At 38.2% G+C, this 15,185-nt stretch overlaps 1 protein-coding gene across 4 annotated transcripts in view; it reads right to left on the reverse strand.

Annotated features, from left to right (window-relative positions):
- The window catches only part of OSBPL3 (oxysterol binding protein like 3), an 89,056-nt gene that overhangs the window by 7,814 nt on the left and 66,057 nt on the right, over positions 1–15,185 (reverse strand). For 3 of the 4 annotated variants that reach the window (XM_030501497.1, XM_030501491.1, XM_030501507.1), the window contains 8 exons: positions 11,857–11,991; positions 11,102–11,195; positions 7,838–8,088; positions 5,865–6,002; positions 3,496–3,559; positions 2,203–2,281; positions 1,179–1,323; positions 296–440 (listed from right to left, as the gene is read on the reverse strand). In XM_030501497.1, coding sequence (XP_030357357.1) covers positions 296–440; positions 1,179–1,323; positions 2,203–2,281; positions 3,496–3,559; positions 5,865–6,002; positions 7,838–8,088; positions 11,102–11,195; positions 11,857–11,991 — 1,051 coding nt within the window. Of the gene's footprint in view, positions 1–295; positions 441–1,178; positions 1,324–2,202; positions 2,282–3,495; positions 3,560–5,864; positions 6,003–7,837; positions 8,089–11,101; positions 11,196–11,856; positions 11,992–14,458; positions 14,567–15,185 lie in introns of all 4 variants that reach the window. The other variant, XM_030501513.1, reaches the window with a different exon arrangement.

Raw genomic sequence — 15,185 nt, forward strand, 5'->3', positions numbered from 1 at the left:
CTTTAGAAGGAAAATTCCAAGCTCCCCTCACTCATTTGTTCACCTCAATGTCCATTTCATTCCCAAATATGAAAATGAGAGACAATGGGGAAAATGTGGGAAGCCACGGGATTAAGTTTTCCATATTATCAAAGTTAAATGATGTATTGTTTTGGTCTGCATTTTAAATGCTGACAAAAATCTAATATTTGACATAGAAGTAACAAGAAGTTGGAGCCTAATAAAGAGATGAAAATAATAAGCTTATTCTCAAGCAGATCTTAAGTGCTGTACATTAGCCATTCTGATTACTAACTTGCTCTCCATATGCAGTTTGAAGATGAAGTCGTCCCACAGTATAAACTTTCATGCCACTTCCCAAAAAGTCGATGCACAACTTTCCCAGATTTCTCCATGACACTACCTTCAATTTCATGTGCATTAGGATTCCAATACTTTGCCTAGAATTAAGAGGAACAAGGGGAAAAAAGATGCATAAAGATCAAGTGTGAGTGATTTTGCCATGTCAGTAGCACCATGCTGTACAGTGGTTTTCTGAAATGAAAACTATTAATTTAGGTGTGCATGACAATATCATCTGCAAACAACTGCTGTTAGTATTACTAACCAGCTTATTAAAATACTAACATTGAGAACTGTATTTATTTTGTTTGCCTTTTTTAGGGGCAATACTAGATGCTTTGTACTGAAGCAAAATCTTTGAGTAACACCACAACCTCTCACTTAAACTCTTCTGAAAACCTGCAAAGGGCTAGAAAAGAGCACTGGGTGAAGCACCATTCTATATTTGGTGAATGAATGTAACTACAGCACATGCCAATGGGTTAGCAGGAGGCATGTGGTAAACCACTGTCAATAGACACCTTGTGCCTACCTCTCTCATCAAACACACAGTAGTTTTTTCATCATATTTCTTCCTTCCATTTCCTCATACTTTTCTGCATCTCCAGTGGAATCACCTGAGAAAGCTGTTGCTTCTCTTTCTTGTCTGGCTCTACCTAGTGAGCAGCAGTTCCTTCAGAGTTAAAGTTTCTCAAAGAATCACGAGTAATTACAGCAGAACTATAGGAAAATAAAGCTCGTAAGCAGTTGTACTGAGCTTCAGCAAAGCATCCACACACTGCTGCGTCTGTTAGAAAAGGCACTGCCAACATTGCTGTGGTTACTGCTGTGGTTACCTTTATGAAAGTCAGTTTGCAGTGGCAAATGTCATCGTTAAGGTTTTTGACAATGATCTCTCCATAGTGTTCAATCCATCTTTGCCCACTTAAAATGTTATGGATGCAAGATGTCACCTTGTTCCATGCAAAATGGTCTTTAAAACTGTAAGAAAAATACACAGAAGAAAAATCTCATTCTATGTTCAAACGAGCTCTCAAAGTTGTGGTGGGGGGAAAAAATAAAGTAGAAAACTTGATTAGAAAACCCCACAAAAACTTTTTTTTTTTCCCTGGAATGCCTCATCTTCTTGCCCCACACCTTCTCAAAAACAAACCCTATGACAACAATCCTGCCTCCCAGAAAACCCCTGAAGGGATTTTAATGGTTGATCTGTAATGGGCACTCTGACAAGCCTGCATAAGAACACTGCAGATTTTATTTTTTTTTTATTAAACTATACTCAACACTTACCTACAGTGGCTGCTTACTTCCTTAGATACTAAACAACAGATATGCAACTGGTTGTGTTTACAGTAATTATTTATGCAGTGATGATGGCTATTGGCCTCACCTACAAACCAGGACCCCATGGTGTTATGGTCTGTACAAATGTAGGTACGAAAGACAAGACCACCACCACTCTCTCCCACAAACCCATATTCAAGCAAAAGAATTCATAGCTTCCTCTACCATGCAATTTGTCCCTGTGAGTTTACAATGCATGAAGCTTGAAATTCAACTGCAGTATGAAACTACCAACTTTGCTTTTTTTCAAGATACACAGGAGTAATGTTTTCTATTTCTTCTTTTGCTTTTTATAACCTTCTGAAGAGTTAGTGCTTCTGTTTTATGCTTCTTGTTTTGGTTTGGTGAGGTTTTTTTCTCTCTCCCCCCCTTTTAAATTAAATCTTAATCACTAATTCTTCCAAAGGTCTAATACAGCACAGCATTGCTTGTTCTCATCTGGATAACCGTGGCTCCAGTGTGTGTAAGCATGTCTGTGCCTGTGTGTGAACAGCAATTCGTGACTGCAGGACTTACGCTGGAAGAGTTACATGTGTTGTACCAACTGGAACAATTTCCATGGACTTTCCCCAGAATTTGTTTTTCCATCTTACATCTGAAACAGGAAAAGGAAAGAAAAAGACAGGTTTGGTCATAGGCATGGGTGAATCAATCTACTTCTGGGATCTACTTGATTTTCAAGTAATGAAAAATAACAAACTGCAACATAATAAAAGTGTTCAAAGAATGCTGTGGACCTTAGAACATGGGTTTGTTGGTTTTTTTTTTCATTATATAGTGGATTACTGAAGTAACAGAGGCCTGGAAGTCCCCTCTGAAAAACTTTTTCAAAACAGAGGAATTTGAATAAACTATAGACAGCATGTATTTCTCTGGAATTCATCTGGTTTTATTAAGACAGGCTGCTATCCAGTCTTATTTATACAGTATTCAGTTACTGAATGAATTTTTGGTCAGCTCTGCTTTTTCACCATGAACAGGACTGTTGTGTCTTTGTATTTGTTTACAAAACAAAGAATTAAATTGCATAATGAAACCCAGACTAATGTCAGAATTCCAATTTCTGTTCAGTGTGGCTCCATCTGTAATAACTAAACAAGCCAGCAGAGTCAATCATAACAGAATTAAAGGTTATAATATGGCTGCACTGCAAACTGAAAAACCTCTGGGTGAAGGATTTTAACTGAGTTAAAAGGCATAGTTATGTTCTGTATACACTCCAAAAATATCCAGCCACACAGGAACTGTGACTGGCTGACATCTTCACCAGCATCACACAGCAAACAAAGCTCCAATGCACTTCTTTTGAAACACAATGTTCAGAGTCAAACAGCACAAAATCTTACATACTGTAATAATGTCAGCAGAGAAAGACAAGGTAAATATATTTATCCTCGCTGTTATGCTCATTTTTGGAAATTGTTTTCAGAACAGGTTTACAGCATCTGCCAAGGCTCCAAGATTTAACCTGTAGTTTTCCACGCTGTGTTCTAGCTTGTTTGTTTTATAAATAGCTTGAGGTACAACTCCTCCTTACTAAAGAATGCCCCCCCACAAATCTGATTTTAAAGAAATGCAGATATTTGTACATGAACAGATCAATGTTATTAGAAAAACGAATATTTTTCTAATGGCAGAAGATCCAAGAAAGAAACGTGCAAGTAAGTATAAGCTAGCGTTTCTTAAACTCATTCTAACGCAATTTAAGCAGGGATTTTCACATTTTCCAAGTTTCTGGATGCTTCATTTAAGACATACAATGAAAATATTCTGAACACTGTACAAGTAAATGATAGACTGAAGAGTTACCTTGCCAAAAAGCAAAATTCACAGATTCAGCATGGCATGCAGAAATAGGTGGATGGTGACTGACCTAATAGCACGACATGAAAGGGGGAAAAAAAAAAAAGATGGACATATTAACACTTGAGCAGTCATTTCAGTTTGGATTATTTTGTTTTTCTCCTTAATTTTTCATTCATATATGGCATTTACAATTTGAACATTTACTTGCCCTTTGCAGTTGTGTCCTGAAGGGGGTGTCAGTGAGATTAATAAGATACTGAGACCTAAAAGCCTTGAAAGAAATGGGAAGTACTGATTTTAAAAGGCCTGTGAATTTTGTTCATAGAGTGAAAATCGAACTGTATGTTTTGTACATTATCTCTAAGGTGATAATTATATTTACCCCTAGGATCTCTTAATATATTGACAGAAGCCACACTTTGAGCACACAGACAAGAATAAAAAAAACCAAAGGGACAAATTCTTCTGTACAGCAAATACCCACAAAACCCTGACTGTGAGGAATGAGGCAGTGATCGGAATCTCTGAGGGGGCCACGGGTGGAGAAATCAAGCCATGAAATTCCATCTAGCAACCTCTACCAGCAGTAGTGACACCCCAGGTGCTAAACTCTATCCACACACACTGCATTTTATCAGCTTTGAGTAATAGCACACACATGAATTAGGGCAACCACCAAAACAGCAAAGCAAGGACTGTGAGTAAATAGACAAATACACAGTGCAGACTATTAAAAGGAAATAGTAAATAATGAAGTAACTGCAGAAAGTGAAAGCAACCACTCCTCTTTGGCTGTAAATTCACCCTTCTGGTTGAACACAACAAACAACTGACCAGGACCACCTCTTTGATGTGCAATGCCCACTGTTCTTTTGACAAAGAGAACTTTATTTTCAAGTCCAATTGCTGTTTCCCACTATGAATTTAATTTCCTAAGCACCTACATGGCTCAAATGAAGTTTTACTTTCCGCCAACCAATACCCAGCCTGACACGAGCAGAGATCTGCCCTTCTGGGTGACTCCCTCCTGTTTATACACTGGGCATGATATGCTATGGTATGGAATACCCCTTTGGCTAGTTTGGGTCAGGAGTCCTGTGTCTGCTCCCTCACAGCTTCCCATGCCCCTCCTCACTGGCAGAGCATGAGACTGAAAAGAGTAAGCGCTACTGAGCAACAACTAAAACATCGGTGTGTTACCAGCATTGTTCTCAGACTAAAGCCGAAACAGCACTGCACCCGCCACCAGGAAGGAGAAAAATAACTGTTACAGCTGAACCCAGGACAACTAATTACTCTCAGCTATGCCCTAATCCACCAAGAGCAACACTCTCACAGCAGCCAGATTAACCCCAAATGTCACTATAATTCATGTGTTTAACTTAGCTCTTACTTAAACTGTTATAATTCTAGAGTAAGGTCATAGTGCTAAGTGGCGTTCTTCTAAACTCACTCTAGTAATAGAACAGAATCTCTGCTGGGGCTTATTTTCCTGTGTTTTGCCCATCTGTTCCATGAATTACATACTACCTGCACTAACACATTATCTAGAGTAAGCATCAAAATGCTTGCACAAGCAATACACTACAGCTCCTGATGCAAAGAGAAGTATTTAATGCTTGCAAGCTGCATGAAATGTCTTTCCTCCTATGCTGCCCTTCCTTCTTAATATTCCTCCACCCCATATGATTATAGTAACTTTACCACTCTATATATCACATCACTTATATGCTCGTATTGGAACAATAGCTGTTAACAGCCCAAGTCCCCTCATGTATTAAAATCCCTCTTTAGAAAAAGCAGTGTTTGACCTGATTTATTCATAAGCACTCAGACCTTGATGTGTTGTATACATCCTTCACCTACTAGGCTGTGGTACCAGATTTGAAAGGCTTAGCCCACAAAGTATTTGGATAGAAAGCAGAAATATTCATGGTACCACAGAAAATACTAATGGTTGATTGACTCACACAAGGGATATATTTGTTATCAAAGAAGACATTAAACAGCTGAAGATACAGTACACACAAAAGAAAATGACAAGAATGTGAATGCTTGTTGCAGCATGATCAGATTTCAGCATGGGGAATTGCACTCTACTTAAACAAGTTATCTAGTTACTGGAGTAGGCAGCCTGCCAGCCTTTGCTGCTTGAGTGTCAGCTGTTGGTTGTCATGCTCCATCCCAGAGTTAGCAGACTTTCCTCAAAATACAATTTCCTTCATGTATAATTTTGCAATGTCCCTTGAGTTTTGCTGGGCTCAGGTTAAAGTAATTTTGTATTTTGCCATTAATTCCAGAGGATTCCAGCCATGCATTTACAATTAAGCAGTGTATCAAGTAGCAAATCTAAGGGTTGCAGCATACAATACCTGTTCTGCAAAGAACTGGAAACCCTTATCTTCACGAATACATTCATAGGTTTCTCCAAGCACAGGATTAAATGGCTTACTTCCAGCTCGGTAGTAACTGGAGGCATATGCAGAGACTGCAAATGCAGCTATATACACCTGGGAATAAAATGTGGAATTTTGATTCATTCATTTACTACAGCCATAAACAGTTTTTTCTATACATTCTGATTTAACAGAAGGAAAGAAAAATAAGGTCTTATCCTGACCTCAGATTCTGTATTTTTCCCATCATTTGCAGGCTACGAACATGCATGCCTCCTGCAAGTTAAGCACTAGCTCACACATTAGAGAATTGAGTGTTCAGAAAGTCATTCAGTGGTCCAGGGATGGAATTATTAGGGTCAAGCACTGCAAATTTCATCAGCTGAAGACAGCATTTCTGAAACCCGTTTGAAACAGCTTAGCATTCTGCAACAGTTAAAGCAGTAACCTTAAAAATCGCTGTTAGATTTTGTATTATAGCTGGCTTTTATAGGTATGGTCTGTGATTCTATGGATCTATCAACTACCCTTTCCTAAACATGTCACAGGAAGTTGGTTTTCACCAAGTTTGTTATTTCTAATACAGCTTGAATTGAATTGCCTTTTATCTACTGTGTGCTATTACTTAATTATGAAACTGTTCTTGATTATAACTGAGACACAGGTAACCTTTCCAAATTTTTGCAGTCAACTCAAGCATAATTCCTCCTAAACCTGAGGAATTAGAATCTGGGGTTGTTCAATTCAGGTTTCTCTTGTACCATTTTTCTCCCTTTTAATTTCCTTTTCCTCATCTTCTGAAAGTGTAGATGCTCTCCTTTCACAGTTTCTCAAACTTAATCCACTTCAGAATGGCAATTACTATGCAACAGCGAGCATTAGTTTTGCCTCAGGAATTTTTCAAAGGCAAAGAATACTTCATCCTGAGGTAATTTCCAGAAGCTTGGGTGTGGGAAGGAGAGAAAAGGCTTCTTTTCACTCCCATATGAACAACTAACTACTGCTCGTTTCCTTTCCCTTTTCATATATGTTCTCAAAGGAACAAGAAAAGCTGTGCAATGAAAACCCCAGTTAATACCCACACCCTCTGTCTTGAGAACAGACACCAAATTGTAACCCTTACAGAGTGTCACAATGGAGCAAGAGGCTTTTCAAACAGTATTTATAACACAACTATTTACATTCATTAATAACCTCATGTTAATATATATTGCGTTGAAAAGGCTTAATTCAATTTAACGGACAATCTATAGCTTCTATTTAAGAGAATTTAGGGAGCTTTTAATTCTTTATTTATGGGCTTACATATTAAGTAGCTGTTGTGCACCTGGAAGCAGAACAACTGAAATGCATTTTTCTCTTCTTTTGCCAAATGCTGAAATCAGGGTTCTGCACTGACAGAAGGTGACACCATTATTGTACCCAACATACATTCATATTCCCTGGTTTTGAGATCCTTAACATTTTGGATCAACCTCAAAACTTCACAAAACCAGTTGATAAAATAAATGAAGCTCATTTAGTTAATATAAAGATATCACAGTAGGGTAAGACTGGAATATCCAGCACAAATGTGTTACCAGATTAGACAGCCTTAAAAAATAAAGGATATATTGTAGCTTTCACACTCAAGAGGGAAGTATATTAGTTCACAGCCCCCTAATCTTACAGAGTAAGAGCTGCAAAACAGAACTAAATTATTTTTCTGCTTAACCTTGCAGGACAGCAGGTACTCGAGGAGAGGGACTTCCTGACAAAGCAACAGAAATAATGCAGAAGAGTAAAAAACAGTGAGTAGGCATGTACTGATAGACGTCTGGAGAGTCTGCCTTTCAGCAGGGAGAAAAAAGATGGAACAGAACATCTTAATTTCTTTGGCAGATTGTTTTTACATTTAATCTATTCTAATTACATTGAATGTTACTAAATATTTGGAATAACGTATTTACCATCCGTTCAAATGGGTTAGGTGTATGCGCTGCTTTATCTAGCAGTTCACTGTACTCCAGCTCCTCACAGAGACGCTGAAGGGTGTTAAGTGGCTCATTTAATTCAACAGGCATGGCCACTTTGGAGAGATCCTTTCCTATGTTATTTCTCAGGATATTCCACAGGCTGATGTTACTTGTATTAGGACATGGAGCTGGTAAACATGTTCTCCGTTTAGAATTGCATCCAATTCCACTTTCAGAAATACAGTCTGAAAAGGAAGGAAGTGGCAGAACAAGTCAATTCACTGTCTACTTAAGTTTCATCCCCTTTGCAAACGTACATTAAAATGCAACCAGCTCTATTCTGTCAAAAGGTCCTTCCACCCTCACAATTCATTCAAGTATTTCATGTGTGGTTTGAAGATAGCCTGTTATAAAAAAAGATAAATTTAAGAATAAGATTTTAAACTTCTGTATGTTAACCGAGGTAAACGCCGGGTACAAAAGCTACATAAAAAAATTACCTGCCTTCCCCTTAAAGGCCATAAGAAAGGCTTAGGCTTTCCACTGAATTTGAAAGAATAAATACTATAATTATTTTATTTCTAACAGAGAAGGATTCCTATCTGTTTCAGGGACATAATACCTTCCTCCTTGACAGAGCTTCAATTAGTCGACACTTCTCAGAAGGCAAAGCATAACTTACAGTTCCAAGCATTATAACAACTCCTACCTATCTTTTTCTACTTTTTTTGAATACTCCTACCAGGGAAGTTTATTGCACCACAGATTTACATGCAGGCTTTTCCACAGTGCTCCCCATAGCACTTTGCACTTAAAATATTTCAGTGGTTAGCTTTAGATATACCCACATGTTGGGGGAGAAATAGCCTGTTTTAAAGGTGGAAAAGCTGATGCAACTGTGGAGCTATGCATTTGCTGAAGTCTGTGTTAACACGTCAAAGCAATTGGAATGGGATAAATAGTTCCAAGTGTGCCATAAAATGATTTGTCACAGGATCAAAATCGAGCTACAAGCTTCTGCAACAGGCGTTAGTCTGAAGTGATTACATTGCTTAACTGTACATCAATCTCATTTCAGGGGAATAGAGTTGCCACTACAAGAACATATTTTAACTTTAAACATCCTTAGAGGCACCTAGGAAGCTCCTGCTCTAGAATTAGTTACCGTTTGGAGACATTCAGGTGTAGCCCCAGTCTGTCAACCCCTGTCCTCATCTGGCTTTCCTCACACAGCTTTGTTTTGGGAGGAGTTAAAACAGCACTGGGCAGCACTGTGCTGCACATGCCAAAGAATCACTGCCCTTAAATGCACGATTTCAACCAGTATTTCCTCTGATGATCCAGCAACATAAGCATGATACCAGCAGTGCTTCCAAAGTGACAAAGTACAGATAACCACAAGGGCTAACTTCTCCATCACTGCCATGTATGGCTCATGCCTCAGATGGAAGTTTTCAAGTGTAATCAACAGCCTAAAAGTTTTGAGGAAGAAGTTTCCATCTTTCCTGCCTCTCACAAACTAAATGTCTTAGTATCTCATACGACCAAGTTACTGTAATGAGGACAGGTGAACTATCTGCAGTCTAGTGCCTACCTCTTTCATTTTGCATAAAAATGGCATATGAATAAAAAAAATAAAATCTACCTGAAACAATTATACTACTAAGAGTTAAGAGGTTGGCTCCTATACTTCCCTCTTGAAAGAATTTATTTAATAACAGAACAGACCAAAAAGAAGGATGTTCCCTTAGATACCTCAGGAATGAGTGCATATCTGGAGAACGAGGTAAATGCAAAAAATTAATCCTTGCTCAAAAGAGCTCTCCAAAATGGGATTTGGCTATGCCCTTTGACAGCTTCTGATTAAAATATTATATAGAATATTAACTGAATGAAATACATATTCTGGACCAGCCCATTAATTAGGGTAAACCAGTGACAAAACAGAGTAGAGAAACAACTAATGCATTCAGATCCCACATTTTCTACCCAGTGAAGTTTGCCCACCCCCATGAAAAGAAAAGCCCATGCAGTTCTGGTTTGCAAGAGCTGAGACAAATAGCCAGCAATAATACTGAAGGAGATTAAGACATCTGACCTCCAGCTAGACTCAATGACTTTTAAGGCCAGACTGGACTATTATCATCATCTGGTCTGACCTTCTACATTACAGTGGCCAGAGGATTTTATCATAATCCCACAATTTATGGTTCAGCTAAAGCCCTGGAGGAAAAAGATGTCCAGTTTGGTATTAATGGGAGTGGCAGGCTGCCTGAAGCACAGAAATATCAAGTACCAGAAGCATGCGGTGGTGCTGCTAATACAGAAAAGCTTCAGTAATAGTCTTTGATACAAGAAGATGAACAGCCACACTAGTACAGTTTTCTAAGGTCCAGATGATGAGATAAATAATCTTTATTTTTCTACTATATTTCAAAAATACCTTCATTTTAAACAGTTAACAGAATAATACAGATCTCCAGACGTATCAATCCCAAATTCATAGGGATCCACGGGTCCACAGCTGCTAGTAAGAAACCACCATTCAGCATTTGTGAAGATAGAAATATACATACTGATAAAGTGTGAAGAACATTGTGGTTAGCTGAAAGGAGTTGAAGGCGCAAAACCAATTAGTTTGTTATGACCTCTTTTTTTGGTTCTGTCTCTAATTAGCAAGACAGTTTAATAAACATATGTACTAATACAACTATCATGATTAAAACATGCAAAAAAGAAATCCTTATGGTCATACACCAGGCCTGCCAGTGTGTAATTATTCTCAAGTTCCTTTAAACGCTGAGTTCTGCTAAAAACAACAGATCTCTGAATGCGGTTGTGAAGCTGCAGTCTGAAAAAAAACCCCCAAACCAGACAGACAAGAAGAAAATTACTTTTTGGAAAAAAAGAAAAAAAAAAAAGCAAGCAGCTAGGCCTTGCTGCTTTGAAAAATCCTGTAGCCATGAAAGGAACTGAAAAGGAGTGGGAGTTGCACCAAAGAAGCCAAGAAAATAGGCGTTTCTCTGCTGATACAGAACCACCATGCTGCTTAATCAATGGTGCCTAGGCTCTGTTATGCAGGTTAGCCAGAATGTGCTGTTCTAAACCAATCTGAGGCTGCAAGAGAAAAAATCACAGGCTGTTTACATCTCAAAACTTGTGATACCAAATTATTTCTAGAAAAAGAAGAAAAAATATCCGAACAAAAATAAACAAAGAAAATTCTCATAACATGGTATAATAAAACGCTAAACTTACCTAAAGTTTGTCTTTCATTCTCTATGTCATTGCTTAGGTTATCTTCTGAGACATTATCACTGATATCACTTACATATGAGTCATCATCTGATACCTGAGTGTGTGGTGAGGAAATAAGCAAAACAATCACTCATTAAAATAATCTCATATACACAGGAAAACTGTTACTTTCCACTGCAATTATTGTTTTAATGGATTTGAACTATTTAAGCTGTGTTTCAATATTACAGAAAAGAACTAAAAAGTCCTAAGAAGATACAACTGAGTTTGGGAGAGATCAACATCACTGAAAATTCAACTATTCTTTTAGTGGAGACATGCTTCATCTTCTTGGCCTCACATCTAAGAAGGCTTTGCTCATATTGGAAGCCAAAATTTTTATGGAGTCTGAAACAGCTAAATGAGCTAATAAGTTTCAATATGCATGACATCAGCCCCAAAGTACCTACAGGTACCAGGAGGACAGCTATGAATATATTTCTACAATACAATTTCTGAAGCACATAACTGCATACTAGCGACCTAATGTCCATTTGCTTCTATTGCATATAAGACTTCTCCAAAATAATTATTACATTTTACTGTGAAGATACAATGACACCAAATAAATACAGGCAGCATATTAGCTTCTTAAATGTTTTGAAAATTTTCGTTCTCTGGCAGTCATCTGATGTGCAGTTAGCACTCAGGAAGACCGCAGGTCAAGTAGCAGATAAGAAACTACATCAGAATTATGTCAATCTTAATGCTCAGACCTCATTTTCTGAAGAGCTAGCAGACAGGAGGACTTCCTGTGCATCAAAAAATTCTGTGAGAGAGTCAGCTATAGAGAGTCTGCTTTCATTGGAGACCTGGTGAACCAGAGCTCTGCTCTCTTCTCTTGAATTTTCCTGTTTAAAAGAAATAAAAGGTTTTGAGAGGAGAAGCACAACAAATAGCATTCAGGCATGCAATTCCAGTCACTTAACTGAAAGGGCTGTATAACACTGGGAGAAGATTGCACATGCTTCTCTCCCATTTAGTGAAAGGTAGCACGTGTTTCAAAGAGGGATTTAAAACCAAAGTAAAATAGACCACAGAGAAGAGAAAAAGAAGGGAAAAAATCCCAATGCATATTCAATACATGGCTTTTGCTGCTGCAGGCCTGTTTGACTGCTATGGAGATCTTGGTAACTCCTCCCATGGAAGCCCTACAGATCATTGGCATAAGCAGAGCCCCAAAAGGTGGCCTAGCAAAACCAGTGAGGCTTGGCTCATTTTACAGATGTAGTAAAAAAATTGGAGAACATTGTGCACTATTGTTTTCCCTGATAACTCCAACAACGCTAAGGAAAAGGACTAGCTGACCCAAAGGAGTGTACAAGTTTTAAGTTAAAAGCTCTAAAGGTAAGTTTAAGTTTAAGCTCTAAAGTTCTTCTGCATGAGAGGCTTTACTAACTTGTAACCACGACTGCCCTATCACAATTTTGCAGGAGGTGTAGTGGTTTACTTTCAGAACAACATAATGAACAATCTGACAAGTCTATAATCAACCTGACAAATCTTCTTTCAAAGCTTTTCTGCCAGTAGATTTTACTATAGTACGGAACGTTATTTAGTATGTGCTAATAATGGTGAGATGGTAACAAACCAAACTGCTGTCTTACAAAAGACTTCTTTTTTTTAATAAATACTTCTGATACAGCAGCAAGAAGAGGAAACCTCAGCACTGCCTCAGCATTGCCTCTTCTGTGGGAAGGCAGTTACACTAGCCTACAAGTTAAAAAAAAATCTTACATATGTGAGCATTGCTACTGGGAATGCTTCCAATACCATTTTGAATCTGAGAAGGAAAGTGAGCAGGAAAGGCTCATAAAAAACCAGCAGGTTTTTATATCTATCACGTGAGAGCTTAAGGTTGTCTTCTTTCATGTGCCCACTCTGGCATGATAACAACATACACTGCCCAATAAACAAGCTAAGCTTCACCTTACGCAAAAGCTTGAGATACTAGTTTATATTGCTTCAATTTTCCCAGGTCTGTCACAGCACCGGATGTATCATTTAGAGCCAAATTGTGTGCAGTAGCCCTGTCTTCCTCACAGCAGCATTACTGGATCACAGTCCTCCCACAAATGTAAAATTAAACTTCTCCAGTATAAAAAATTTCATCCTTAAGTTCCATCCCAAACCATGACAGAAAGAATTTGTGAATTGAACCTCTAAAGGACATTTTGAAAGCTATTTTTGTTGTGTGTGTGTACTGCATAGAACAAGTATCAGAATCTATTATCATTGAAAGGACCTCCACTAAATAAGGAAATAAAGAACTCCTGAAAGTAAAAACGACAGATCAATGCTCGTATGGATAACAATCTAAGTGTTGTTCAAATTCTCATGGGATTAAAAGCAGAAGGCATTAGAACAATAAACTACCTTAAAGAGGAAGAAAAGCCCCAACCACAACTACCAAAAAAGCCCTGAACAGCTAAATACGACCAAAACACAGCTCTACGAAAACAGAACTAAGCCAGAAGTGAACAGACGGAATGACTAAACGGTCTTTAAAAATAAAAGGGAATAATAAGTTATATAAAACCCCCAGAACTACATCCACTCAAGTTCTAATGAAAGATTTACAATACAAGCACAGCAGAAGTTTCTGTATGAGTTAACATTTAGGAAAATCCATCAGAAATAGCACAGTTCTTGCTTCCCTCACTAGCACCATTAACACCTAGATCCCATGACCTATAAATACCACATTCACATGCATTCTGCAGGAAGCCAAAGAAGTGTCTGAAAACCAGTACATCTCCAACTGGCTAACTGGGTATGTAGAAGACTCCCTGTCTTCACACAAAAGAAAACTAAATGGCAGAAAGGGCTCTTGTACATCTCATATTTTGGATCCTTTCATGGAAACATCTGATAGTTGTTCTAAACCTTACATGATCCACACTGGTAGCCACTGTTCTGGACTAACAATATTTAAACAGGCAACAGAAAGTAGTACAGAATTTGAGAGTTAACAAGGGAATAACAGGGAGAGAAACAGTAGTATGAGAGTAACGAGGCAGCAGCTCTGTTCATGCTGAATGGGAAGCGGGCAGGAGGCAAGGGAGAACACCAGGAACCAGTAGCAAAAAGCAATGGAATTGTGCTCAGGAAAACTGCTCAAAAGGAAAAGTCTTTGAAATCAAATATTACACAGTGCATCATCAGAAACAACTCATAATCACAAAAGCGGACTCATTTTACTAACACGATACACCATAGCAAAGATGTTAAGAACAGGACAAGATGCAGCTATGCAGCACTGTCTAGGTATAGGGGTTTGAGGAACACACATCACTGAAAGAGGAAATCCATACCTACCTTCACCAAATCTGGACTTGATTTTGCATTAGATGCTGAATCAAGGATCATAGATTCGGCATGTATTCTGCATAACCGGTCTTTAAGATCTGTGTTTTGTGCTATTGCCTGGAATATTTAACAAAAATATTGGGGATATAAAGTTCTCTCAACTAATTTGAACTTGGCTTTATTGTGTAAAAAGGGGCTAAGAGTATTTAAAGTGCAGTATAGAACACCACGACCATATGATTTTTTACTGGTCCAGCAAATCATTTATTCTAAATGTTTCAAATCTTGCTCCTCATCTCTCAAATTAAAACTGGTTTTGTTCAGTGTGCGGGAAAAGACACATAAATGGAGGAAGAAAGCCAAAGATGGCAGGGATATTTCAAGTTAGGAGGTTTTGCAAGCTGATTTAGTAAGTTATAAATGAATTTTCTTCTTCATTTTTTTTCTTCAAGCTCCCTTCCTTCAACCCCTATCTCCAGCCTAGCCTCTCTCAACATTAATTCTTACTCTTGCAACATTCAAAAACATTTGATTTTCCCATCAGCCTGGTATACTGATAGTTCCCTTTGCCTGCCACTGACAGAGAAATAAGACTTAAATTCCACAGGTATGGTTTGTGTCCTACTAGCTTGTAACGGCAATGATCAGAACAAAAAGCCTCTACTGCAAACTCAGGTTTTTTTATATTTATTTACTCATGCTGGGTGCATCTCATGGACAGATGTCAGTTAGAGCA

The sequence above is a fragment of the Strigops habroptila genome, chromosome 1 (assembly GCF_004027225.2).
Source record: "Strigops habroptila isolate Jane chromosome 1, bStrHab1.2.pri, whole genome shotgun sequence".
In the NCBI taxonomy this organism is placed as follows: Eukaryota; Metazoa; Chordata; class Aves; order Psittaciformes; family Psittacidae; genus Strigops; species Strigops habroptila.